We start from the raw sequence: 27977 nt of genomic DNA, 5'->3' as shown, positions 1-27977 counted from the left end.
AAGGCAAGCAATTCAATATAGGCCAAATCTGTGTAGTTTTGCAAATGACTTCCATAATAGTCGTGTTGTATAAGACTAACTATATTTCCCTCCATCCTATCCTGCCCCCAATTACTTCTATTCTCTCTTTTGATCCTGACCCTCCCCGTGAGTGTCGACCTCAAATTGCTCCCTCCTCCCCATGCCCTCCCTTCCATCTTCCCCCCCACCCCGTTTATCCCATTATCCCCCACTTTCCTGTATTGTAAGATAGGTTTTCATACCAAAATGAGTGTGCATTTTATTCCTTCCTTTAGTGGAATGTGATGAGAGTAAGCTTCATGTTTTTCTCTTACCTCCCCTCTTTTTCCCCAAACTAAAAAATCTTTTGCTTGCCTCTTTTATGAGAGATAATTTGCCCCATTCCATTTCTCCCTTTCTCCTCCCATATATTTCTCTCTCACTGCTTGATTTCATTTTTTTAAGATATGATCCCATCCTATTCAATTCACTCTGCACACTCTGTCTCTATGTGTGTGTGCGTGTGCATTTGTGTGTGTGTAATCCCACCCAGTACCCAGATACTGAATAGTTTCAAGAGTTACTAATATTGTCTTTCCATGTAGAAATGTAAACAGTTCAACTTTTATAAGTCCCTTATGACTTCTCTTTGCTGTTTACCTTTTCATGCTTCTCTTCATTCTTGTGTTTGAAAGTCAAATTTTCTTTTTAGCTCTGGTCTTTTCATGAAGAATGCTTGAAAGTCCTCTATTTCATTGAAAGACCAATTTTTCCCCTGAAGTATTATACTCAGTTTTGCTGGGTAGGTGATTCTTGGTTTTAGTCCTAATTCCTTTGACTTCTGGAATATGATATTCCACGCCCTTCTATCCCTTAATGTAGAAGCTGCTAGATCTTGTGTTATCCTGATTGTATTTCCACAATACTTGAATTGTTTCTTTCTAGCTGCTTGCAATATTTTCTCCTTGACCTGGGAACTCTGGAATTTGGCCACAATATTCCTAGGAGTTTCTCTTTTTGGATCTTTTTCAGGTGGTGATCAGTGGATTCTTTCAATATTTATTTTGCCCTCTGGTTCTAGAATATTAGAGCAGTTTTCCTCCATAATTTCATGAAAGATGATGTCTAGGCTCTTTTTTTGATCATGGCTTTCAGGTAGTCCCATAATTTTTATATTGTGTCTCTTGGATCTATTTTCCAGGTCAGTTGTTTTTCCAATGAGATATTTCACATTATCTTCCATTTTTTCATTCTTTTGGTTTTGTTTTGTGATTTCTTGGTTTCTCATAAAGTCATTAGCCTCCATCTCTTCCATTCTAATTTTGAAAGAACTATTATCTTCTTTGAGATTTTGGACCTCCTTTTCCATTTGGCTAACTCTGCTTTTGAAAGCATTTTTCTCCTCATTGACTTTTTGAACCTCTTTTGCCAATTGAGTTAGCCTATTTTTCAAGGTATTATTTTCTTCAGCACTTTTTTAGGTCTCCTTTAGCCAGGTGTTGACCTGCTTTTAATGCTTTTCTTGCATCTCTCTCATTTCTTTTCCCAGTTTTTCCTCCACCTCTCTAACTTGATTTTCAAAATCCTTTTTTAGCTCTTCCATGGCCTGAGCCCATTTCATATTTATTTTGGATGTTTGGGATACAGAAGCCTTGACTTCTAAGTCTTTCCCTGATGGTAAGCATTGTTCTTCCTCCTCTGAAAGGACGGGAGGAGATATCTGTTCACCAAAAAAGTAACCTTCTATGGTCTTATTTTTTTTCCCTTTTTTGGGCATTTTCCCAACCAGTTACTTGAGTTTTGGGTCCTTTGTCAAGAGTAGGGTATACTCTGGGAATCTGTGAGATCTCAGTTCTTCCAAGGTGACACAATCAAGCGTGTACTGGTCTGGATGCAGGGAGGGATCTTTGTGCCCAGAACCTTAGCAGATACCTCTCCACAGCCACGTGGCCTCCAGTTCCCAAGTCAGCACTGGGGGCTGATTTTCAGATAAGCTGGATGGGCAGGGCCACCATTCAGTTTGAGACAAAGACCAGCTCACCCAGGGCCTCCACCCAGGGCTGAGGTAAGATTCAGCTCTTCAGTGCTACCAGGGGTTTTACACTCCAGCAATGGAGCTTCTGTATGGGCTGCTGTGCAGGCTCTGTGGCTGCTGCCTGTTGCCAGAGCTATGGGAAGGCACTTCTCCCTTCCTGTCCTGCTGATAAAACCTGTCACTGACCTTTGTTGCCTGTGGGCCAAGGGATCTGAGGATCTGCTACTGCAACTGGAAATTCTGCCCTGGAGGTGTCCTCCTCCCAGAATCTCATCACGCAGCACCACCGTTTGGCCAACACTGGGCTGAGCTCCACACTTGGCTCCAGGACCAGCACAACCAATGTTTCCATGGGCCTTTCAGATCACCATGGCCTGGAAATCTCCTCCACTCTGTTGTTCTCCACTTGTGCTGCTCCAAAATTTGTTGAGAGTACCTCTCTACAGGTATTTTATGGGCTGTGGTGAGGACCCTGCGTAAGTGTGTCTTTCTAGTCCGCCATCTTGGCTCTGCCCCCAAGACTATGCCTTTAAAAGCAACCCAGTCCCTCAATTTTCCCATATAGCAGCAAGATCACTGGGCCAAGGCACATGGCCCACCCCAGCCCACCTAGATCCCCTAATTTTTCTTTCATTGTGTTCTTGGCCCAACCCAGGCTACTTACATATACCACTTACTCCTTAATCCCATCTAGATCACCTAATTAATCTGCTTAATATCCTTTCCCTGTAGTAACTGGTCCAGCCCAGACTACTTGCCATTCCTTAATCCCATCCAGATACTTTCACTGTCCCTTTTGTATATAAGCATCAGTCTTGCTCCCATTAATAAGAATCTGCCTGCCATGCTGGTGTTACAATAAACTTCTCCTTGATTGGAAGATTTGAGTGCTTGAATTCTTTCCAGGCAGATCCCCCCTACCCTGACATTTCAGCATTCCCAGCACCCCAAATCACATCCATTCCATTCCATCCTCTTTCCTCCAAGTCACTCCATGGAAGAGAATGTGTCTGGGAAGGAGGTCCAAGGACACTGGAGAGGTAGGAGGGGGCAGGTTGCCCCCTCTGTCGTTGTCAATCTCTCAATCTCAATCTCTCCCTGTCTACTGGCTATCTCCCTCGCAAAAACCTCTTCACCTGATCCTACAATCTTCATTAGTTACCATCTTACCTCTCTACTCCTTTTTGTGGCTAAACAACTTGAGAAGTCCATCTATAGTTAGTACCTAGATGTCTTCTCAATCTCTGCCTTCTGACCTCATTACTCAACTGAAATTTTCTTTCAAAGTCTCCCTTCAAAGTCATCAGTGATCTCTTATTTGTAAAATTTGTTTCTCATTCCTGATCTTTTTTGGTGTCACAGTTAATCACCCTCTTCTTCTGGATCCTTTCACCCCTCTTTTTCTTCCCCCAACATTACTTTCTCCTGGCTTTCCTCCTACCTGTCTGCTCACTCCTCTGTCTTCTTTGCTGGATCTTCCTCCAGGTCATGCCAACCAACTGTTTTTGGCTCCCAAGAGTCTATTCTTGGCTCTCTCTTCTCTCTCTAGACTATCTCCTTTGGTGTGCTCCTCAGTTCCCATCCCTCAGATGATTCTCAGATTTATCTCTCCAGCCCTAGCCTCTCTTCTGAGCTACAGCTCTACGTTGCCAGTGGCCTGCTGAACATCTTGAATTGGAAGTGCTCTAAACATCTGAAACTCATCATGTCCAAAGCTTATTATCTTTTCCCCAAAATTCTCCCCATCCTTTTCCCCCTATTACTGTAGAGGACATCACGATTCTCCCCATCATTGAGGCTCCTTACCTTGGTGTCAGCCTTGACTCTTCTCTTTTTCACTTTCTCCACTATAATCACATGCCCCTATTTCCTGTGACCCTGCTCCCAAGCCTGGTGCAGGCCCTGGTTACCTCATATCTGGACTATGGCAATAGCTGCTGGGGTTATGCTAGCTTCAAGGTTCTCCCCACTCCAGTTCATTTTTCTCTCAGCCATCAAAGTGATTTTCCTAAAGCACAGGTTTGACCACGTTACCACTATATTCACTAACCTCCCATGGCTCCCTATTACGTCCAGGAACAGATATTCTGTTTGACTTTTAAAGACCTTTAAAACCCAGTCTCTTCCTCCCTCTCCAGTCTCCTTAGACCTCACTCCCAGACACATTCTCTTCCATCAGTTTACTTGGCCTCTATGACCCTCCCTCTCACTCCTGTGTGCTTCTTGATTGCCTGTTTTTCATGCTCAGAAGGATTTCTCTCCTCACCTGTGCCTCCCGTCTTGTCTGGCTTTCTTCAGGACAGCTGAATCTTTGGCAGAGGGACTTTTCTGGTCCCCCATCTCTGTCTATCTGACTGTTTGTCTGTCTGTCTATCTGTCTTACACACACTGCTAGTGCCTTCCTTTTGAAATCATCTCCTGTTTAAACTGTATATGTCTTATAGGTACATATTTTTGCGGCTGTCTTTCCCTATCAGATCCTGAGCTTCTTGAAGGCAGGGCCCAGGTCTCTGCCTTTCTTTGTATCCTCAGCACTGAGCATCATATCTGCCATATAGTCAGCACTTGATAGACTTTGGTTGTTAGTCCTTTCAAAGAACTAGCTTTTGGCTTGCTCATCATTTTTTTAGTTCAAATTTTTTTCCCATTTCTCCTTTAACTTTCACTATTTCTTATTCTGTGCCTATTTTGGCTTTGTTTATTTGTTGAGTTTATAACTTAAAAATGCACGTGAAGTTCACGTACTCTCTTTTTCTGTTTTGTTGATGTATGTTTGTTCCACTTAGGTCTACTTTAACTGTAGCTCACAAATTTGGGCAAATTTTTTCTTCGTCATTGTCTTTCATATAATCTTTATATAAGATTTGTACTTTGACTTACTCATTATTTCAGATTTGATGAAGTATTAATCTGGGTTGCATTATGGCTTGCAAGAGATTTTTATTATTTATGCTTTGTGTGTGTGTGTATGTATATATGCATGTATGTATATATGTATGTATGTGTGTATATCTATACGCATATATGTAAGGTTTCTTGAAAATTTGTGTGTGTGTGTGTGTGTGTGTGTGTGTGTTTGTATTTAGTATCATGGGGCTACACTAAATTCCGCTCTTCCCCAAAAACAACTTGAGCCTTTTTTAAAAATGTGGTTGAATAAAACAGAGTTTTTAGATGCTCTTGAGTGTTCCACAATGCATCCTTATCCTTTGAAATCAACCTGGTTACATCAGGACTTCAGTTCTGGGCCACTCAGTCAAAGGGCATCTTCTTGAAATCAAACAATTTCTTGAAATTGGGGGAAGTCTGTTCCACCCATTGGAGGCAGTCTCTTCTACCCTTTGGTCTCTGAAAATGAGCCCATTCTCTCAGGTAAGGGCAGTGCTGAATAACTATTCATGAGTAACCAGTGCATGGAGGAGGGGATGCAAGTTGGGGTCTATGACTCTTTTGTTTAAATAGGTTGATAATTATTCCAATATAATTGGCTTCCTTAGTAATCCTGTGTATTTTATTTTTCTGTATGTAAAAACATGGTTCTCAGCAGGCACCTTCTTACTGACTGTCAAGGAGCCCAGGACTCAGAAAGTATTAAGAAGCATTGGGAACAAATCGACCCATTTCTGGGACTATTAAGGAGGGGTGGCCCAGGAGAAAAGCAGTGGTATCAGAGGGCCTCCTGGTAGGCAGAAGGTTATTGTTGTAGGGTTTTGGGGGATGGGTGGGATCATCTTCATACCAGAGTCCGAGAGCTAGAGTGGGGAGAAAGATCACCCATCCCAGCTGACATCAACACTCTCCTTCACTGGGTCTGCTTCCATAACTATCTCTTCCCCACCTGTCAGAGGAGGGAGAGATGCTGAGAGGTGAGGGAGGAAAATGTTGACTTGTGTGCCCCCTGTCCTTGCCTCCATCTCTCTGGAGTCAAGTCTGAGTCAGGTCCCAGGCACAGGAGTGGGTGTATGGGTGTTGCTTGGTGGGGTGCACAGAATGGGGTGATTATTTCCAGTGATTCCACCTCTCCCCCCATTGGTGTACATCCCTTCTCCCTTCTCTCTACTGACAGTACTCTCAAGTCCTGAAGGTTATAAGACCTTGGGCATGACCTTTAAGTTTCCTTCTCTTAAAAATGAGGGGGTTGGACCAGATGACCTCATGACCTGCCTTCTTCCCCAGTCCTGAACCGGGATGAGGTGTCTTCTTCCAGGCCCTCTGGTCCTCCCTCCCCATTTGTTGCTGTTCCTGACTCACAGGAGCTAGAGATATAGATGACTTGGCCCCTCCCAAGTGAAGGAAGTCCCCTTCTGTGCTCCAGGCAAAGTTGGATCACTTCTGCCTCAGGGTTCCTATCAGGTGGCAGTTTTAGTAACTCTTTGATTTTTCACAAAGAAAATCCACTGTAGAATAGTTGGACTTCAAGAATGCATCAGCCAGCAGTTACATAGTGTTTTAAGACTTGCAAGTCGGGCCAACAAGTACTTGTTAAGAGCTGACTTTGTGCCAGAGTCTGGGCTAAGCCTGGGGAGTAGAAGAAAGGCAGAATCTGAGTCCCTGCTCCGAGAAACTCATAGTCTGATGGAGGAGGCAGCTCACAAGTGCAATGTATAAACCAGACAAAATGGAGACCATCTGAGGAGAAGGCAGGAAGGGAGGACTTAGTTGAGATGGACATTGCTGGCTCTTCCTTTTACAGATGGAGAAACAAGAACCAAAAGTCAAAGTGAAGAGACATCCCTAAGGTCCCACAGAGAGAAAAGAGCTCAAACAGACTGGTACAGGCCTTGGTAACTAGAGCAGTGCCAAGAACCCTGGCTTGGGCCCCCCAAGTTAGAAATTCCAAGTTCTCCACTCCAAAGAAACCAGGAGGCCACATATTATAATTTGCATAATATTTAATTCTTGGTTAAACTTTAAAGCCAAGCTGCACTCTACTTAATTCGATTACATGGCTATTGCCAGTAGTTGGACTGAGGTACATGTGAACATATTTGGTACCATACATAGGGATGGCCATAGCACCTTGGGTTCGAGCTACTCTACAGCGCTTGATGAGACACCTTATTAGCAACGTTGTAAAAAGCTGGCACTTTCTCACAACCAAACCAGGACATGTAAAAACTGGTCCAATCCCCATTTGAAGAGTGAATCCTTCTCCCATGAATGAATCCTGAGGTTTGACCCAGTGTATCTCTGTCCCCTAAATCGAGGGGTCACCTTTAATTGTGTGAGGTATCCTGTCCAAACAGGGATGTGCTTTTGTGCTCTTAGCCTTGGGTTACTCAGTGACTTGATGGTGACTCTGCCCTACTTCCCATCTAAAATGGAAACTTGCAAAGGAGAATTAGCAAAAACTCAGCAAGTCTTTATTAAGTAAGTGCCTACTGTGTGCCAGGCACTCTGGTAGGTGCATAGGATCTAAAATTTAGGCCTGAAAAGAGCCTTAGAGAGCACCAAGCCCAGCCCCCTCATGTTACAGATGGAGAGACTGAGGCAGGTGATGTTAAGAGGTCTTCCTGACTCTAAGTCTACTTTATCCACTATACAATTGCTGCTGCTTGATGCAGAGATACAGTCCTTGCCCCTCAACAAGGGGTATTCTATATATTCCAGTATATAGTTTAAAGACTATTGACTCCCTCCTCTGATTTCATGATTTTGTTCCAACAGAGCCAGATTCGCCAGTCTTTGGGATTAGAACTGTTTTTTCTCTGGGCTTTACTATACAGCTTCCTAGCTGAGTGCCTTGCAGATGGGTGATTCAAGAGATGAGGATGCTAGAATATTACTGTGGGTATATCCTCAGTACTGTGAAGAAAGGTGAACCATGACAATCTTGGTCAAAAAGCCACCAAGCTAACTTGGAAAACTTAGAAAGGCCTAGTAATCGACTCTTTTTGTCTGTTTATTTCAGTCAAGTATTGCTTCTAATCCACTCTCAGCACCTAAAATTGTGAAGTGGATAATCCTCAAATCAGATTCATTTTCAAGCTTCCTTGGGGGTAAAGACAAAATGTTCCACTATCCATGTTTGAATTCTGTAATCATATTTCTACAAGGTTACAATTCCCCCATAAACTTTCCACACTTTCCAGTTTTCCTAGGCAAAGACACCATTACTTCTTGGGAAGCTTTGAAGATAGCAGAAAAGTACAATGGCTCACAGAGAGACTTAGCATTAACTTCTAAGTTAATTCAGTTTACCTCACAGTAATAAGGTGACTGCATTTATTCCCTTTTAATCAAAGAGTGGAAGATTTTCGTTGAGCATTGCAATTTTCTGTGTAAGTCCTGGCTTTATCCTTGCATCTCATGGGAGGAGAGCCCTCTCATGAGGCCAATGGGAAGCAACAGGAAGAAGGGAATGACTACCCAGAATGTTCCTGTTCCTCGTGTTCATGTTCTAGTGGCATCACAGTCTAGTGGACCATGGCCTTTCCATTCAGCAAATTAGAACAATCTTCTAATACTCCCTTGATAGAAAATACATTTTTTATAATAATCAAAACTGGGCCTTGTCCTAGAATTTCCTTTCCCTTCAGTAGGGAATTCCTTACAAATCTTACTGTGGAAGGCATAGCTTGTGGGTCATCTTCGATAGGGAGAAGAGATCCATGAAAATGAGAATAGAGACTCTGGGACTGAGCAGCATGGCTCTTCTGGATGCCAGCTTGGGACCACTGATGAAAACTGATGGCTTGGGAGTAAAGCAGGAGAATGTGGTGGGAGAACCAATCAGGAACACACTAACAAGATGATCATACAATTCAAGATTTAGATATGGGAAGGATCTCAGAGGCCATCTTGCTCAAACTACTCATGGTACACTTGAAGAAGGTACATTTGAGACCCACAGTGGCTAAATGACTCATCCAAGGTCACACAGGTAGTAAGCAATATTTCAGTGTTTTGAACTCAGTTCCTTTGACTCCAAATTCAACACTCTTTCCACTGCACCATCACTAACCCAGTGGCAGAAAAACTCTTGGTCTAGCTCCTAGATAAGGAACTGTCCTGTGAGATCCAGGAGTTCACAAGTGATTGAATAATAGGAAATCTTTGAAAGAAGAAAATGTACTAAAGTACTTGCTGAGAGTCAGACTAGGAAACAAGGATGAGTCAAGAGGAATAAGAAACACACAATGTCATCCCTGATGTCCATCTTCTTGGATGAATATGGGGCCCTGTCCTTTGAGACATCAATTGGACCAGGGGCCCTTCTTGAACTCAGGAGCTGAGAGAAGAGTCACTCAGCAGGTAGGGCCATTTTAGATCTTTCTGCTGATTCAAGTTCTTCACATCTTTCCATTGTTTATGGTGATCCTAAGATGTCTCTGTTCAGAGTTGGTCCCTGTGAAAACAGAGAAAAGTCACTTTTAGAACCAATTTCCTACCTCCATGGATTCTTATGATTGTTTTTTTCCTTGAGGACTTCTGACCATTGACTTAGATCTCAGCAGATGTTTTGTGATTAGTCCACTCAGCCAATATGTAACATGGCACATTTCCTCTAAGGTCATTTTCCTTATTGCTGAAGACAAAATGACACCACCACCTCCCCTTTCAAACACAGTAACTCCCTGGAGAGAGCTAGATGTGGATTGAGCTTGGTCTCTGCTTGGTCTCTGCTGTCCAGCTATGAGGAAAAGGGTCAGCTGCCATTTTATACTGAGAGAAAAGAGAGAAAGATGTTCATCTCAGAGCCCATGAGCACAGATTTTCACTGACCGAACAGCAGCACCTTGAGGCTAAGTCAGAAGAAATGAGTCACCACTTGGGGAATTTTTCCATTATAGGAAAAGGGTTGTCATAATGGGATCATGTGACAGGGATTGGGCCAGCTGTTAGCCTTGGATTCTGGCATGACTTTGCTGAGGGCTGCCTCTGGTCTTAAGCAAGATCATTCACTTTCTTCCTCTGTAAAATGAAAGACATTATCTGATTTGTTGTGACTCCATTTGGGTTTTCTTGGCAGAGATACTGGGATGGTTTGCCATTTCCTTGTCCACCTCATTTTCCAGATAAGGAAACTGAGGCAAATGGGGTTAAATTACTTGCCCAGGGTCACCCAGATACTAAGTGTCTGAGGTCAGATTTGAACTCATAAAGAGGAGTCTTCCTGACTTCAGGCCTGTGCACTGTGGTGCCTCCTAGCTACCTGCAAAAAAATGAAAAGCTAGATGACCTCTAAAGTTCCTTACAGCTGTAACTGCTATGATTGGAATCAGGGTCAGTGTCGCTATGATGCTCAATTGTCTATGTGGCAGGAAGAAAAGAGCAGTCCCTTGTGCCCCTATTCTTATTTTAATTTGCATCCAAAGTCAGCACAGATATCAGAGGAAAGATGCCATCTCTTCTGATTTCTCAGCCTGGGCTCCTGAGGCAGGCAACGTAATTGTTCTGACTCTTGCATTGGAGACATAAAGACAAAAATCCAAAACAGACTCCACTCCCAGTGAACTTTATGTTATCTTTGGAAAAAAGCAAGACAATAATAAAAAAAAAAGCCCTGATGGATTTACACCTAGGTTAAAGAATTGTTTAAAAAATCTCCACTTTGTTTTGTTTTAACTTTTGAATCTGTAACATCTAATGATAGGTCTGGTGCCTTTTCCCCTGCTCTGATCTGTGATTTTGTGGGTAGAGCAAACTCCAGCATGCCTGCGGATCAGCTCAGAGCTTCGAGAGCTGCCTGGTTCACTGAACTTTGAAGTGACTTGTTCAGGATCACACAGCCAGTTAGTGGTCAATGTGGAACTTGAACTTTGGGGCTTCCTGGCTCCCACTCTCCTGAGCTTTTACTTCTTTTCTGCCTGACACACAGCAGACCCTTAATGAACGCTTGATGGGTTGAATTGAATTAAAGGCTTGCAGTAAGTGGTTCTTCCCTCTCTTACCCTAGACTCTCCCTTACTGAAAGGTAGTCTGGTATAGTGGACAGGGTCCTGGACTTGGAGTTCCAGGAAGACCTGGGTTCAGATCCCACCTCAGACATTTATTAGGTATGTGACCCTGGGCAAGTCTCTTAACCCCTCTTTGCCTCAGTTTCTTCCCCTGTAAAATGAAGGGGTTGGACTCCAAGGCCTCTCAAATCTCTTTCATCTCTAAATCTATGATCCTTTCAGAGATGGGCAACAACTGCTTCACCCTGCCTTTGTGGGGAAAGGCATGACCAGAGAAGTTAGGTGAGGCATCATCTACCTTTTGAAACAAATTGCAGTCTGTGCTTCTGCAGTTAGAAGATCCATCAACCAGGACTGAGCGCAAGGCTCATCAAGGATCATTAGGCTGCTTCTGTACTTACAGAATCAAATCTCTGTGCAGGGAAGTAGAGCATAAAACCAAGCCAGGGGATATCACAGAAGAGAAGTCAATGACTGAAGAAGTAAAGAGCAAACTGTCTAAATTATCTAACCACGTACATCTTATTCAAGAAAGACCAGTGATCAGTTAGGCTCCTTCCTAAGGGAGGCGCTCTCCACAGTGCTGGAAATCTTAAGAGACAAGGGCATGACGAGCTCCATAGGGACTTTCATACATACACAATTGGTACCATCTTTGAAATCTGCCAAAATTCAAGAGTATTGAATCCTGGGGAGTGTTCGTGATATTTGGACAGGAAGCCTTATATAGTGGCATGACACAGTAGCTCAACAGTCAGCCTGGCTGCTGGAAGACCAGGACTCAAATTCTGTCTCTGATTCATCTTGGTAGTGGGACCCTGAGCAAGTCACTTTAACCTCTCAGTGCCCCAGGAAAATAAAACTACATTGCAGAGCAAGCGCTGATCTAAATTGGGAAAGAGAGTTTCCTCACTGGTAGTTTCCTCATACCAATCATGTCAAACTCAAAAAGAAAAAGAGGCCACAAAATCATGCATAACAATCCTCATGGGAGGACCACATGTTGCTGGAGGAAAAAAAAAACGTTTATAGATTTTTAAAATGAAAACATCAACACATTAAAATCAGATAGGAATTCTATTTTAATCTAGTTTGAGCTGCATTTGGAAGTATGTAGGCTACGTTTAATGTCTTACCTCTACATCAATGAAATCATGGGTCTGGACCAAAAAGAAAAAAGGTAAGATATAGAGAATGGCAAATGTTTAAAATTTGAGGGCACAATTAATTATAAGAACAACCTAATTATACTTTCATCTCACTCTTAAATGGTTAAACGAAGCACAAATGCTTTTTAAATGTATTCTTGAGTATTGTTTGATTCTCTTTCAAGGATACTGTGTGGCTTAGCTTCCCCTTTGAAGCTTGGAATGCTGTGATAATGAGGTTTTTGGGAAAGGATTAGAGGGGCCTCATGAGGCAATGTTGTTGTTGAGCTATTTCATTTGTTTTTGATTCTCCAGCACCCCATTTGGGGTTTTCTTGGCAGAGATATTGGAGTGGTTTGCCATTTCCTTCTCCAACTCATTTTACAAATGAGGAAACTGAGGCAAGCAGGGTGAAGTGACTTCTCCAGGGTCATACAGGTAGTTAGTATCTGAGGCCAGATTTGAGCTCAGGAAGATGAGTCTTCCTGACTCTAGACCTGATACTCTATCCACTGTACCATTTGGCTTCCTGTTTTTAAATCTGGTCACTTTTAACTATCCCACTTTTAACCAAAAATTGGTCACTTTAAAACCATTCCACAAGAGACCCTGACCAAAGATGGCGTTATAGGATGATTCAGAGTACAGCAATAGTAACAGTTCACAATAATTTAGGGCATACACACTACTTTCCTCACAACAATCCTATGTTGTCAGTAGTACATGTTTTATGATCTTCATTTTACAGATGAGGAAACTGAGGCTAAGTAGCTCTCCCAGCAACAAATGGCTAGCCAGCATCAGAGACAGGATTCAAACCCAGATTTTTCTTTAATGTATTTAACGTGTAGCTGAAAAACAACTTCAGATATCTATGATTAACCACTCTTCTTGTTCGTTCCCTCTCCTTTCTTGTATTTTTCGAAGAATGCTAGTTGTAGTAAAGATTGCAGTATGGTTTTACTAACTGCTGAAGGAATGTAGGAAACAGAATTTATTGCTACGTGCCAGGCTAAGCTAAGAAACAAGTATCTAAAGGGTAATTGTCCTGGAGGAGCTTATACTTGCCTCGGGGAAGACAATCCCTACAGGCAAAAACAGCGGGCACAGAAAGGCACAAGTGGCATCATGGCTTGGTGACAGCAAGGCAGGTGGGTGTTACTCCAATTTTATGCTTTCTGTACCCCAATTGTGGGGTGGGTGCTGTCCTAGTGGACTTCTTGTCCCTCACTCACCACTTTGAGCTCCTAGACTTAGGAATCTCTAGCAAAGCCTTCGGGTATTCTCTTTTGAATTAAACATATCAACAAGCTCTGTTTTTTCATCACTGACCAGTCTAATTCTTGCTCAAAGCCTCTCTAATTCCCTGCAACAGATCATCTCCTAAACCTATGCTTTCTTTGTAATATCACCGCCCAACTTTTTTTCAGCACTTGGACAGCTCTAGCACACCAGAAACGAAATGATTGGATTACTGAGCAGAGTCTGGAAGTCAGGGCTTTCATCTTTCATTTTACTGTAACACATGTTTAAGGGTTTTAAATCAGTGAGTTTAAAAAATTTTTTTGAAGGGGCTTTTTGGAAATGTACCTATTGCCAGCAGCAGCTTAATCATGCATTAGATAGGACCACAGTTGAAGAATGTATTTGACTTAAAGCTAACTGAAACATGCCAGTGGGAGTCCAGATTTAAGAAGTCTGGGAAACACACTTACCTGGCTCCAATTTGTGGTTTCTGATTGAGTTTTGTGTTAATTTATTTTATTTTATTGGCAATCTCTTTCAGAAGACCTTTGAGATCATTCAGCTTTGAAAAAGAAAAAAAAAACAGGACTGATATTAATTACAAATTAGCCAAACACATTCCTGATTATTGTACTGGGCCTTATCTATAGACTGGATATAGAAACTAAGTGCTGAGGACAGTGAATACATTATATGTTATCCTCATTCATTCCATACTTCATCACATAGTTCCTGAAAGCAAATAGGTAAGCTGTTAGCAAATGAACACTACCCTCCCAGATAATGGGTTAGGTTTGGTCATGTGCAATGAGTTGTTAGAATTGACCCTACGTGAACATGATGTTACAAACAACCAGGCCAGTCAATGCACATGTGGTGCCCTGTTCCCCAATTGTACAAATAGGAGACCAAACTTCTTCATCAAAAATTACATACAGGAAAACAAGTGAACCTCAGTGCTTCACATTTCACTTAATTATCAGGCAGGAAATGTGCAGATCATTTGAATTCATAAATCTGATTTTGAATAACTGGTAAAACAACATGGATCCAGCATAATATTTACCCAGCTGACTTCTCACTGGCTTGATCACTTACTCCAAGAAACAGTTCTGGTCAAACATGGTTGTAACGTACACAATGCTTTCTCCATCTCCCTTTTCATCAAATGTGGCTGTGATCTTCATGACTGGGATATTTTCTCCAATGATGCTGACCCTAATTAATCCCAGCCTGCCCAGCCTGTGCAACTCTTGTTCATGTCTACCCAGACGTTCTACCCCTCAATGGGGGCCACCCAATGTGCTAGGGGGCCTACTTTGAGTTTTAATGACTTGACAGAGATATCAGTGGAACCCTCAGGCTATTCACCAAGCATCCTTTGCTCTTGCTATGTGACAAGCTTATGAGACTTTTTCTTAAGAGGACACAAATATCACTGGGGACTTTAATTGTCTGAAGATAAGTCTTATTCCTTCTGAGACTGCCCTCCACCTACTCTGTATGTATCTTGTGTGTAGATCACTATTACCATGCTGTCTTCTCCATCAGACCATGTGCTCCTCAAGGGTAAGGAGCGTGTTCCTTTTTCCTTTCTTTGTATCCCAACACTTAGGTCACTGCTTTGCATACAATAAGCCCTTAATAAATGCTTGTTCACTGATTGTCTGATAATGCTTTACAGATGCATAGAGAGAGGGTTCCAGAATGGAGTAGATGATTAGACTTCATGATGTGAGCTCCATGTAAACATGGTCAGAAAGACTTCATTCTTCTATATCTAACTTACAAAGAAACCTAAGAAATGTTACAATGGGCCAGAATAATGGTCCATACTGATCAGTGTTATATCTCTGACAGTGGCACTGAGAAGAGCTCATTACATTTGTTCACCTTCAAAATTCATGAATCTAACCTGGCGTTGTAGTGAGAGGACCAAATGGCTTCTGACGACCATCCCATGTCAAGATCCACTATCTTCTAAAGAAGTCATTATGGCTGTAATATTCAGAAATTGATTGGAACTCTCTTTGTACTCATTCATGTTATCAGTTTGACCATCCCTGGGGGCAACAAGTTTTATATGTTTGTTTTGCTCTGACTTCATTAGATGCTAGATACACCCCAAAGGTCCAGGAGATAAAGATTGGAGCAGGAGTGATCCACTGGCCAGCCAAGACCCTGGGACCCCTAAAACAACAGCAGAGGTCTTGCTTTTCTGATCAGTGGTTGCTGAGGGAGATAGCTTGGGAGAGTGAGGAGGGCAGGAGGGCCCTAGGACATCTAGGCCATGACTTTGAGGGGCTGATAAGGCAATTATGGCCCATACAAAGGCTGCAATGGTGCCAGTGACAGCCCAGGACCTTACTTCCCAAGAGACTCAGAAGGTAGTCCAATGTAGGAGAAAAAATGCTTGGAGTCAGAGGACCTGGGTTCAAGTCCTGGCTCTGCTGCTGAAAGGCTGGCCCTCTTCAGGTCTCAGTTTTATCATCTCTAACATTAAAGGACCGGACCGGACCGGAGAATCCCTAAGATCTCTTCTAGCTCTAAATCTGTGATCCAATGTGGCACCAAGTCCCCACAGAAGAAACATTTAAAGTTAAGGCTGGACTGTATATTTGCAGAGGGCTATAGTAGAGAACCTGGGATTGGGAGTCAGAGGACTTGAGTTCAAGGTAATAACCTTGAATAATCCCTTTCACCTCTCTGGGCCTCAGTTTTCTCCTCTGTAAAATGAAGTGGGTGAGCTAGATGACTCTTGAGGTCTCTTCCTACTGCAAACACACAGTGGCGTGTTTTTGGGTCTTGCGTATGGTGGCTGATGTCTGATTATACGTAAGTTAGACAGTGGAGCCCAAAGCCTGCCCCACTCCCACCCCATAAGAGTACATTACCTTTGTATCCAGCTGTCTAAATCGTTGTCTCATTCTGCAAAGAGGAGAGAAGGTAAGAGTTGTTAAAGTCCATTTTATAGCCTCTCTGACAGGCATGTGCTTTCCCAAGAAGGTTTCATGCCCCCTTAAAGAAATGGTCAGCTACCAAATGACTGGGGAATTGAGGTAAAGGAAGCTGGGCAAGCTCATTGGCCTTAAGAGGAAAAGGAACAAAATGGCGCACTGACATACTCTTCGGAATGGTCATTGGCTTTGGTGTTGCTCTTGACAAGGTAGTTTTCTTTCATTACAGCTTCCCATGCCAGGGTTTCATTGTCCTCATTTGTTACACCTTGAATAAAAAGGCAAAGAAGAACCTGTATTGATTTGCGTAAATATTTTGTCCTCACTCCCCCCACCCTCAGAGAAGGATTAGTGCCTGGAGGGGATGGACAGAGCTTCAGTGCCTTGTCTAGTTGGTGCTTAAAAATTCTTGTTGGATGACATTCTTTGGCCTGATGCAACCCCACACCCTCATTTAACAGATGAGGAAATGGAAGGCCAGAGAGGTTCTCAGAGCTGCCCAGATCACACAGGTGGTTAGTAATGAACTGAGAACCAATCCTGGCTCACCTGATTCCAACGACCAGCTGTCTCTTTATCTGTCTCTCTGCCTCTGTGTCTGATTCTCTGTCTCCGTGTCTCTGTCTCTGTTTCTCTGTCTCTCTGCCTCTCTGTCTCTGTCTCTCCCTCTCCCTCACCTGTATAGAATCATTCAGTGTCAAGATGTGAACACTACCACCAAATCTGCCCTATTGTAATGTGCTCCAGAGGGGTGATTGGGTCCAGTCTGACTCTGATGCAGAAGGCAGACACCACTCACAGCAAGCTGAGGACTCGGTATGTTTTTCTTTGCAGCAGCACTTGAAGCATTTTTTCACCACCATGTAGAAGTAAGCAAAGATCACAAAGGGGAAGGGGATGTTGAGGCGGCTGCAGTACTCCTGGACCAGGAAGTAACGCTGGAATTTCCACACCTGGTCATTGTTTTCTTGCACAGTTCCCACCGTGTACCTGGCAGGGAGAATGAAAGGGGGCAGCGTGACCTGCATACTCTGACTGACTCAGTCAAGGTGAGCTCCAACCTAGAAGCCATCCTTTTTACAGATGGGGAGAATGAGACCAAGAGAAGTTAAAAGACTCACCAAGTTTACCCAAGTCATAAGTGATGGGGGCAGGATCTAAATCCAAGTCCTATTTCCAAATCCAACTTTGTGCCTTGTCATTGTCTCTCATCACATTGCCTCTCTCAAAAGTCAATTATTTTCTGATTAGATCTGTAGGAGAACACTGTCTTCAAGGCCAATTGAGCTGCTTACTGCTCGCAAGGCTGCCATGCACTACAAAGGCTGACTTTGGAAGCTGGTGTCTAGATACGGTAATTGAACGTGAAGTCTTCTGAATGCTTTTGAGCATCCACACAGAGCTCTTGATTGATAATGTGAAGGCAGAATCCTTTCAGACATTTACAGCTGTTTCCTTTTACTCTTAATACAGGAGGGAACTGTGGGCAGCTTCTTTAAACCACCAAGGGTACATTTAGATTGCCATTAACTTTTCCTGGTAAATATGACCAAGCTGACAGATTAAGATTAATGGATCAAGGGATTTCTAGGGAAGAGACTTTGTGGTCCAACCCCCTCATTTTGCAGAAGAGAAAACTGAGGCTCAAAGGAGGGAAGTAACTTGTTCAAGGTCACTCAGGAGGTAAATGGCTGAGCCAAGATTAGATCTAGCTCCAGGGTGCAGGATCCAGAGGTGAAAGGCAACTCCAAGGTCACCTAGTCTAGCCCTTTCCTTTGTAAAGTTCAGAGAATATAGCTCTGGAAAGGGTCTCAGAGGTCATCTAGTACAACCCTCTTGTTTTACAGATGAGGGAACTGAGGCTCAGAAAGGGGATTTGCCCAAGGTGTCAAGGTAGCCAAGGAAGAGTCAAGATTCTAGCCCATGTCCTCCCCCTCCACATTCTGTGCTCTTCCCATTATAAAGATGAGCAAACAGGGTTAGAGATATAAAATGACTTCCTTTAAGGCACCTGGAACCCAGGTCTCATTCCTAGTGCTCTTCTCAGGTAGAGGCTGTTGCAGACTGTGAAATCTGCTCACCAGTGGGGATTCCCACAAGCCAGTGAGTCTTATGCTTTCCTCTGGGCTGAGGAGATCGGGAGAGTAATTCTAAGGACCTTTACAAACTAACTTTTGGTGTTTCCAAGCTTCAAAATGCTCAATAAATTGCTCAGACAGAAAGTCTCTCCACTATGCCAGGCACTGTGTCAAGAACTGGGGCTACCGCTGCCCTCAGGGGGCTTACTCTCTCCAGAAACGGAGCCACAAAATTAACCAGGGTCTCAGCCAGGAAGGTCTTCAGAGGGACTTTCTCTGGCCAAGCAGGGAGAGACCTCCATAGGAGGCAGCTGGTGCCATGGCAACTGGCCTCATCACCATGATCTCTCACAGAGAATATAAGGAAAAATAGATGGAGTTCAGCTGAGGGCAATCATGAAAGGCTTTCTGGAGGGGGTGGCACTAAAGTTGGGCTTATTTCTTATGTCGGAGCAATCCAAGGTTTGGTGAACATTGCTTCCCACACACTCTACATTTCAGCCAAACTGACCTCTTTGCTTTTGTAAGTAGCAAAGCATCTTCTCTTCCTGATCCTTTGCCCTATTCATCTCTCATATCTTGAATGACCTTCCTCATCTCTGCCTCCTAGAAACCCTAACTTCTAAAACCACCTCCCACACAAGGTTTTCCCTTCACCCCCTCCCCCAAGTGCTACAACTTCTCCTCCCTGCCATCACTTGGATTTACCGGGCACAGTTTGCTGATTTATCTGTCTAACAGTTGTCCACTCTCAATAAGAATAGAAGTGCCTTGAGGGCAGGGATTGTTTCATTTTTATCTTTGAAACTCCAGAGCCTACTACAATGTCTAGCACACACTAGGTGCTTAATCAATGCTTATTGAAGAAAAAGGAAATGAGAGAAGATGAAATGTAGAAAGGAGAGAAAAAGGGAAGGAAGGGTAGAGTATATTGGGAATATAGTCTCTCCAAAGACCCTACATTACGACCTATATCCTGAAGACCTCCTTTCCCCCCCCTCCAACTGGGGAGCTGCCCCAGGACATACCCAAACATGGCAACCAGCAGGTTCACAAGCAGGATGTTGGTTGAGAGCATATAGATGCATACGAGAGGGATGGTGATCCACTCGGGGAATCGAGGCAGCCTGTTTTCATCCAGTTCCACACAAAGAGGTTTGGATTCATTCCCAGTGAATGTGCAATGGGAAAGATCATAAGTGGTACCTAAGGCAGGAGAGAAAGACAAGTCAATAATGCTCTGGGAGGAGTGGAGGGAGGAGGGAGGTGTTTCAGCTATGGCACATGAATGCTCCGAGTTCAAATCTGGTCTCTATTGGTTAGTGGTGTGTCTCTGGGTCAGTCACTTAATCTCTGCCTGCTTAAGTTTTCCTGTCAGCAAAGTGGGAATAAGAATGGCGCCAACCCCCAGGACTGCTGGGAGGATGAAAGGAGCCCACATTTATGGAGCACTGGGCAAACTCTGGAAATGTGGATTGTGATTTTTATTATCCAAGAAACAGGAGGCTGCTCCAGGGGAAAGCTCCATGTGGGCCAGAGGATTCCAGAGAGGCTTTTCTGGAGGCTTCCTCTCCACTGCCTTCTTTGTTTTCTCCATGCAAATGAGAGCCACTTAAACATTTTCCTCTCAACAGACCAAGAGACTGAAGACCTAGGAAGCTGTATACAATGTGGTGTTATATGGGGTGGTAGATAGAGAGCCAGCCTTGGAGTCAGGAGACTTCCGTTCAAGTTTTGCCACATACTGACCTGGTGACCCTGGGCATTTCACTTAATCACTTAGTGCACTGGGCACCTCTCTAGACTAGAAGCTGCAGAAGAAGGGTTGACTTGGATTTCAGGAGGCGGTTTCCTCACCTGGGAGTTCCCTATTCCAATGGAATTGCAGGTCCAGTCCCTATTGGTCCCTCCAACTGCAGGTAAGTTGGAGGTTTAGCTACAGGTGATAGAGTATGTAAATACAGTATTTTGTGAACTTGTGGCTGAATCCATGGAGCCCACCCAGGGTATTGGTGTCAAAAGACACTGCTCTGGTAACTCCCTGATTAGTCTCTAGGGATCCTGTGTTTGGGTTACCATGTCTTGCAGAGTTAGGCTTAGAAAAGATCCATGCCTATGTCCACTACAATCAATTAGTCAGTCAGTGAACATTTATTCAGTATCTCTTACATGCCAAGCTTTGGTGAAGCACTGAGAATACAAAGAAAATAAAAAACAGTTCCTCTCCTTCAAGTGCTTACATTTCAACGGGGGCAACATTGGATACATAACCAGGCACATACAAGATACACACGGGGCAGATGTGGGGAAGGTAATTTGATTAAAGTTGAAAATAGTGTTAATTCCATAGTGGAAGAGACCTTCAGAAGTCACTGTACCAGCCCGTCATTTCCCACTCCAGGAAGCTTGAGGTCCAAGATGTCCAGTGACTTGCCCAAGGTGACACAGGCAATAAAAAGTGAAAGTAGGATGTCACCCTAGGTCTTCCAGCTCCAAATTCAATGTTCTTCCCATTGCATCAATCAACAAACATTTATTAATCACCTACTATGTGGCAGATATTAGGGATATAAAGATGGAGGGGATTCATCTGAACCCTTGGGGAATATCTCACTGATAGAAATGTAATACCCAGCAACTTGTTTTCATGCTCTGACATGAAAGAATTCAGTTTTTGCCTTCCTGATCTATGTGCTAAAGACAATTTCATAGCCTACAATTTTTGAAGCACATTGGCAAGGCTAAGGAAATGGTTTCTAATAATAAAGAATCCTCTTTGGGTCAGCTTTCAGACTGGAAGAATGTGTCTAAATTGAGCCACAGGCCACCTGGGAAATGACAATTATCTTGAGAAGTGCATGGAGAATGAGGCTACTTCCCTTAAGCTCTACTCAACAATTCAATAAATATTTTACTCACTTACTGCATGCCAGACACTGGAGATAATAAGACAAAACCAAAACAGTCCCTGACCTCCCCTGCTACAGGGAATTGCTACCCTTCCCCAGACACAAAATAAAGCATTAGATCCCAGCCACATCCCATGACTGAAAGTGAACTGTTGATTACCATCCACATCACTGGGCACCTGGCCGAACATGGCCAGGTAGGGCTCATAGATCACTGAGCGGAAGATCCACTCCCAGCGATGCTCATTCTGTCTCAGGATGCCTTGACGGGCCACTCCAAAGGCCACCATCCAAACCGCAAAGAGGAACAGGAAGAAGAAGACGTCGATTAGCTGGAGGAGGAGGAGGATGGAGAAACCTGTCAGTGTCTCATCCACCAGCTCCTCATCTCCTGATAAATGCTTGTTAAGGGACAATTGGCCACAGTCAGAATTTGTCAGACTTTAGCCTGGAAAAGTTTCCTTTGGGACAACACCATAAGACCTCTTTCTCTCCTTGATTGGTCCAAATCCTTGGGCAGAGTACTTTCTTCTGTCCCTGTTCATGAGCTTACCATCCTCTGCAGCATGATGATTTTGGGCCCCAGATTCCTGCTCACAGTGAAAATATGGATGAGCCTCAGAGTGAAAATGATATAATCTAGGCAAAAGATGACACGTCCGGAATATAGAGAGCTTTTGTTGGAGGAGTGGAGCCTGTTGAGAAGAAAAAAAGGAGTGTGGAAGAAAGAATCGTTTTAGAAGTCCTTTGTCTTTGTTACAGCAAAAACAAAGGATGTGAAATCTTTTGCAAGTATATTCTCCTTTGACAAGGAAGTGAGGTTATCCTTGTGTATGTGAGCACTAAGGAGACCAGGATTAATCGTGGAAAAGGCCATACTGGCAGTTCTAAATGGATGGATCTGCACATCTGTGCTGTCACTTCTCACCAAAAACGCAAAGTAGATGCAGCTCACAGGGTGGACAATATGGTCCTGAGAACAGTGGAACAGAATGTTAATAGAAAGAAGGAAGAGGAGGCCATTTCCCTTTCCAGGACTGCAGTGTTAAGGACCACCTGGGGTGCACACACTTGCTTCCTCCTGGAAATGAGCTATTGCAAGCCCAGCCTGTGATGTTTCTTTCCAGATTTGGCTGAAGCACTAAATTCTACATGAAACCTTTCCTGATTCCCTCCCCCAGCTCCTTAGTGCCTTCCTTCTGCTCTCAAATGTATCTATTTTGTGTTTTGTTATTGTGTTGTATTATTATATTGTATTTAGTTTGTATATATTGTGCAAATGTTTACATCTGTGCAAGTTGTCTCCATTGAGAGAATATAAGCTCCTTGAGAAGAAGGAGAGTCTCTGTTTGTATCACCAGTACCCAATGTGGCATCTGACACATGGATTGGCCTTACTTTTCCAACTACAAAGGCTCAATTTGAAATAATAATCTTTGACTGATTTCTTGGGCAAGACAAAGGTGAAAAGGTGGTCTCACTTCAGGAAATGGTCCAAAGTCAAAAGGGATCTGTCCAACAGTGTCAGGAGAATGCCATGGAAGGAGGGAGGAAGGGAGGGAGAGACTAGGTGCTCTGAATGATAGCAATTGGCTTCATTCAATTCTTGGCACAGCTCCCTACTGGAATAACACTTGAGCCATAAGCATTTATTAAGCACTTAGGTTTTGTAATGTTCTGTCCTGTTCTGTTCTGTACTATCTTCTCCTATTATATCATATCTGTTGGGGCTAAAGCAACAGAAGCAAAAAGAGTCTGTGCTCTTAGGGACCTCATCTCCCACCAAGGGAGACAGTATAAATAGGTACTTACAAGACACCTCCAAAGGAATGAACTCAGAGGTGAGGAACTAGTGGTGTTGGGATTGGGGTGGGGGGGAAGGCAAGAAAGGCCTCCTGGAGAAGACAGCTTTTAAGCTGAGTCTTGAAGGAAGACCAGGTATCTGAGAGGTGAAAAGGAGGTAGGAAAGCATTCCAGGTGTGGTAAAAGCATGGAGGTGGGAACAACCTTCCCGAGTAAAGAAGTTCTGTTAATGGTGGATGACTGGGGTGGATTCCTCAATCCTTTTCTTCACTGTCCACTCAGTTCACAACTAGCCTGCATGGAATCCTCAAAAGTGAACCATTTAATTTAGTCAATCAGAAGAGAAAAATCAGGGATGTTTTCTAATGCCCAGATGTGCACCAGAGGTGATCCAGAGTTATTCTCAATCTGTAGTGTCTATTGGCTTTGAGGCTGAGCATTGGTTGTTCTCTCTGGTGTGCAAATAGCCAGACCATCAGGAGCCCTGAGCAAAAGGACCTGCTGACAGAATCCAGAATCACAGAAACTTCATTTTTGTTACTTTTTAAAGCACAGACTAGTGAGACCTAGAAAAGACCTGGGAGGTCTCCTAGTCCAAACTCCCACCAAAAGTAGAATTCCTCTGGACAGCATCCCCAAGAGGTAGCTATGTGGCCTCTGCTGGATACTCCAATGGTGGGGCAACTTCTCCCGAGGTTCTCACATCTTCTGTTTCATTATTAGTCCTTTCTTGTGGCCAGATGGAGAGGAGGCATTACCCTAGCCGTCTCCTTCTAAGAGATCTGCCCTTGGCAGGAAGTTGGGGAATTGCCAGATGCCCTGTTTCTGGTAGAAAGAGACTCTTCTAAGCTGTCTGGAGACCTTATTACCCTGTCAGGACTATAGACTACCTTCTGGAAGCTTTGGGATCAAGGGGACTGACTTAATTTATGGTTATAGCAGAATGCTTTCTGCTATTTACATATAGTCTTAGATACTATTTGTATCATATGGGATGGACAGGCAGCTGTGGATGGGTTGGGACTATGTCATTAGAGGGAACATCCTAAGTAGTGGGACTGCTGGAGAGGTGAGACCCTTACTTGGCCATCTTGAAGCAGAGAGTAAGTGGCCAGTTGGGTATGCCTTAGTGGGGATTTCTTTTATGTAGAGGCTGAACTAGGGGGCTGCTAAGTCCTCTTCCTGCTCTTAAATTCTGTGATTCTATTAGAGTGACCTTCTTTGGGCAAGTCACTTAGACACTATGGACCTCAGTTTCCTCATCTATAAAATGAAGGGGTTTGATTAGCTTAACTCTAAGGTCATTTCCAGTGCTCCAGTTACCATCTTCATAATGTTTCTGTGATGTAGACAGTCTATAAAGTATTGTTATCCCCATCTTACAAATAGGGCAACTGAAACTTATGGAAGTCAAGTCACTTGGCCAAAGCCCCATGAGTTGGAATTGAAATCCAAGTCTTTTAACTCTAAGGTCCAGCACTCCTTCCCCAAAACCAGTGGATTTCCCAGTGGTGAGAGACATCTACTTTTTATCAGAAGAGACTTTAGCATGTCTGTTATGGGGCAAGGGAGTGGGAAGTTTCTTGCTGAGTGTTCAATTTGGAGATATCATCCATGGCTCATTGTGATGTAGACCCCACACCCATCACTGGTGGTGTAGTGCATCTGAATTTTAACTCTTTCTCCATTTAACTGCACACTGAAGAGCTCAGACAGTGCACGGTCTAGAAAGACCAGGTAAGTTTCTTACCGGAAGACAATCCCTGCTATGAAGTAAAATAATCCAAGAGTGTCCATGACATTCCACAGGTCAGTAAAGTACTTAAGGCCATTCATGTACCACTGTAGGGTAGAAGAAGGAAGGATTAGAAAACCATCATTAAAGGATTCAATGCCCACATTACCCCATTCTCCAGATGTCCTTTACTCAATTTCATTTCTCCATTACCAGCTCATTTATAGCAACTGTGTGAGGGAGGTGTTCAAGGGACAAAGATATACTGTAACCTTCTGACTAATATCTGGATATCCTGAGAGCTAGGACCATTCTTGATGTTGTCCTGAAAGTGGAAAAGACATGCTGACAGCATGTCTGTCTGCCTGCCTGCCTTTCTCTCTCTCTCTCTCTCTCTCTCTCTGTCTGTCCATCCATCCATTTGTCTGTCTGCCTGTTTATCTGCCTGTCTGCCTGCCTGTCTATGTATCCATCCATCATACCCAACCTGGATTTTACAGATTCTCCAGGATGCTCCCTCCTTATCCCATAGACCCCAGAGGACTGTGGAGTCAGAAGAGACCTGCAAGATGAATGCCCAAGGTGAAATAGCTACTAAGAAACCAACCAAAATCTACCAATCTGAAGTCCAGCCCTAGACTCCGAAACAGGAGAGTTCTACCTTTGACACTCCATTTTTATGGAATTAGATACAGACAGGTCATGTAACATCTTTGAGCCTCAGTTTCATCATCTGTAAAATAGGGATAATAGCTCTAGTGATTACCCTACATGGCTGTTGAGAGGGTCAGATAAGATGTTGATAAAGTTCTTTAGAAAGGTCAGTCATTGTGATGTTGTAGAATTAGATGCCTGGTCATTTGAAGGGGGAGGGATAATCAGGGAAATGCCAGTGAAGGAGTTTTATCTCCCAGTGAGGATCTGCAAGTCTCCTGAGCTTATAGTCCTAGAGAATCTTGGGAGCATAGATCCAGAGCTGGACCTACAAGGCCAATGAGCCCAATTCCTTCATTTTACACAGGAGGAAGCTGAGGCCTAGGGAGGGAAAGGGATTTGCCCTAAGTAGCAAGTCTGAGAGCTGACATTTAAACTCAAGTCATCTGCTGGGCAGCAGAATATAGTAGATAGAATACCAGGCCTAGACTCAGGAAGATCTGGGTTCAAATCTGGCCTCAGATACTAGCTGTGACCTTGGGAAAGTCACTTAATCTTGTTTGTCTCAGTTTCCTCATCTGTCAAATGAGTCAGAGAAGGAAATGGCCAACCACTTCAGTACCTCTGCCAAGAAAACCCCAGATGGGGCCACAAAGAGTTAGACACAACTAAACCACAATGCCTCTCAAATACAATCGATGACCAAATCCAGTGGTTTCCACCTTCCTGAGAGATTTTTCCTAATTCCTCCTTTCTGTTCCCCCATCTCACACATGTACAGATTCTCTTTATCTTCCTATTGGTCTCTTCAGAAAATATGCCTTTTACATGGTGGCCAAAGAAATTATTTTTACCCATAGATCATAGGTTTAGAGCTGGCAGGGATCTCAGAGGTCATGAATTTAAATTTTCTTTGAGAATTTCTTTAAGAGATTCTTTGAGGAAACTGAGGCAGACAAGTTAAATGACTTGCCCAGAGTCACTCAGCTAGTAAATGTCTAAGGTGAATTTGAACCTAGGTCCCCTTGACCTAAAGTACTGTGCCTTCTCTATTATGCCACGATGCCTTAGGTGTTCACAAGGTGGTCAGAAGAAGCGATAGAAAGACACTCAAGATCTCTCTTAAGAACTTTGGAACTGAGACATGGGAGACACTAGCATAGGACTGCTTAACATGGCATGGCCACATCAGAAAGGGTGCTGTGCTCTATGAGTAAAGCAGAATTGTAGTAGCTCAAAGAAAATGCAAATGGATGGGCAAATTTAGAGAATCCACTCCAAATGTTCACGTGGACTATCTGTGCCCAGTCTGTGGTAGAGCATTCTGAGCTCATATTGGTTTGATCAGTCACAGTCAGACACACTGGAACTTGACTCTAGCACAGAGATGTCATTTTGGTCGTCTTAGAGAATGAAGGATGATAACCAACAAATGATACTTTGACTTAACTCCTTTCCTCAAGAACCTTCCCTCTTTCCTTCAAGGTCCTCCATAATCTAATGCGTCTCTTTGTCTAGCCCTGTCTCCTCCCACTCTTCTCCACCCTTTTCATGCTTCAACCATGAAGCATGTGTCCTTGTAACACATCCTGTACTGCCCAGTCTCCTTTCCCTTCCTCTCTCTATTACACAGTCCTCCTCCCAAGCTGCACGCAGCCTATTCTTATTCATCAGACCCTACTCAAATCCCACTTTTTCCAAAAGCTTCCTCTGGTCCCCCAAATTGGCAATTACCTCCTCATTAGATCCCCATATACCCCTAGAATGCCTTTCCCCACAGCTCTAGAATCCCCTCCATCTTTCCCTCTGCTTCTTGGAATTCCAAGTGCCCTTCTAGACTCAACTCAAGGTTCTCCTTCCATGTGAGACCTTTCTCACCTCCCCTAGAGGCTAGGGCCCTCCAAAAATCACCGTGTATGTACTCTGTGTGTAATTTATACATCCTTACATATCTACATGCTGTTTCCCCTCTGCCCACTCTCCCCAATGTGCTTTTGAGTAGGTGCCTCTTGAATTGAATTGGGAAAGCAGAAGGATGGGATTTGAAGGGACTTTCTTTGAGCTGATGAAGGCTTGCCCAGCTATAGGGGGATTGTGTACAGTCCCTCCCTGTCTTCAGGCCTTACTTACAACAGGCAAGTTGGTTTTAGAACCAACTCCTTTGGACTCTGAAGACAGCCCCTGTTCTCTCTGGCTTCTGAGAGAGCTAAACTCTCCCAGGGAATGGGGCTGCCCACCTGTCTCACTTCATCACAGAGGAGGACAAAGACCAGAGCATAGAGGATGAGCTCTGGTGTGTGAGGTACAGAGTGGAAATCCATGAGCAGCACGTAGGCGAAGAGCAGCAGGAAGGCAATATAGAAGACCACGTTCCAGGAGAAGACCACAAATGGTGAGGTGAAGAAAGCCAGGTAGGACCAGATGAGCCTTCGATGTCTGTCAATGGGCTTTTTCCTGAGGTGAGAAAGAAATGAGCCCAGAGATTATGGTCCTGTAAAAGTGGAACCTACCCC

General features: G+C 43.7%; 1 protein-coding gene across 4 annotated transcripts in view; it reads right to left on the bottom strand.

Moving 5' to 3' along the window:
- Nucleotides 1–6909: 6909 nt before the first annotated feature.
- Nucleotides 6910–27977, bottom strand: part of TRPM8 (transient receptor potential cation channel subfamily M member 8) — a 103045-nt gene continuing 81977 nt past the window's right edge. For all 4 annotated transcript variants that reach the window (XM_072640725.1, XM_072640727.1, XM_072640726.1 and 1 more), the window contains exons 17-26: nucleotides 27702–27918; nucleotides 24826–24917; nucleotides 21826–21967; nucleotides 21433–21604; nucleotides 19392–19569; nucleotides 17085–17275; nucleotides 16454–16553; nucleotides 16223–16256; nucleotides 13799–13890; nucleotides 6910–9383 (exon numbers count right to left, since the gene is read on the bottom strand). In XM_072640725.1, the coding sequence (XP_072496826.1) occupies nucleotides 13840–13890; nucleotides 16223–16256; nucleotides 16454–16553; nucleotides 17085–17275; nucleotides 19392–19569; nucleotides 21433–21604; nucleotides 21826–21967; nucleotides 24826–24917; nucleotides 27702–27918 (1177 nt within the window). In that variant the 3' untranslated portion in view covers nucleotides 6910–9383; nucleotides 13799–13839. The remainder of the gene's footprint in view (nucleotides 9384–13798; nucleotides 13891–16222; nucleotides 16257–16453; nucleotides 16554–17084; nucleotides 17276–19391; nucleotides 19570–21432; nucleotides 21605–21825; nucleotides 21968–24825; nucleotides 24918–27701; nucleotides 27919–27977) is intronic.

This window comes from Notamacropus eugenii, chromosome 2 (assembly GCF_028372415.1).
Source record: "Notamacropus eugenii isolate mMacEug1 chromosome 2, mMacEug1.pri_v2, whole genome shotgun sequence".
Classification (NCBI taxonomy): domain Eukaryota; kingdom Metazoa; phylum Chordata; class Mammalia; order Diprotodontia; family Macropodidae; genus Notamacropus; species Notamacropus eugenii.
Note: the sequence above shows the minus strand (reverse complement) of the source record. Positions and strands in the feature narration are given on the sequence as shown.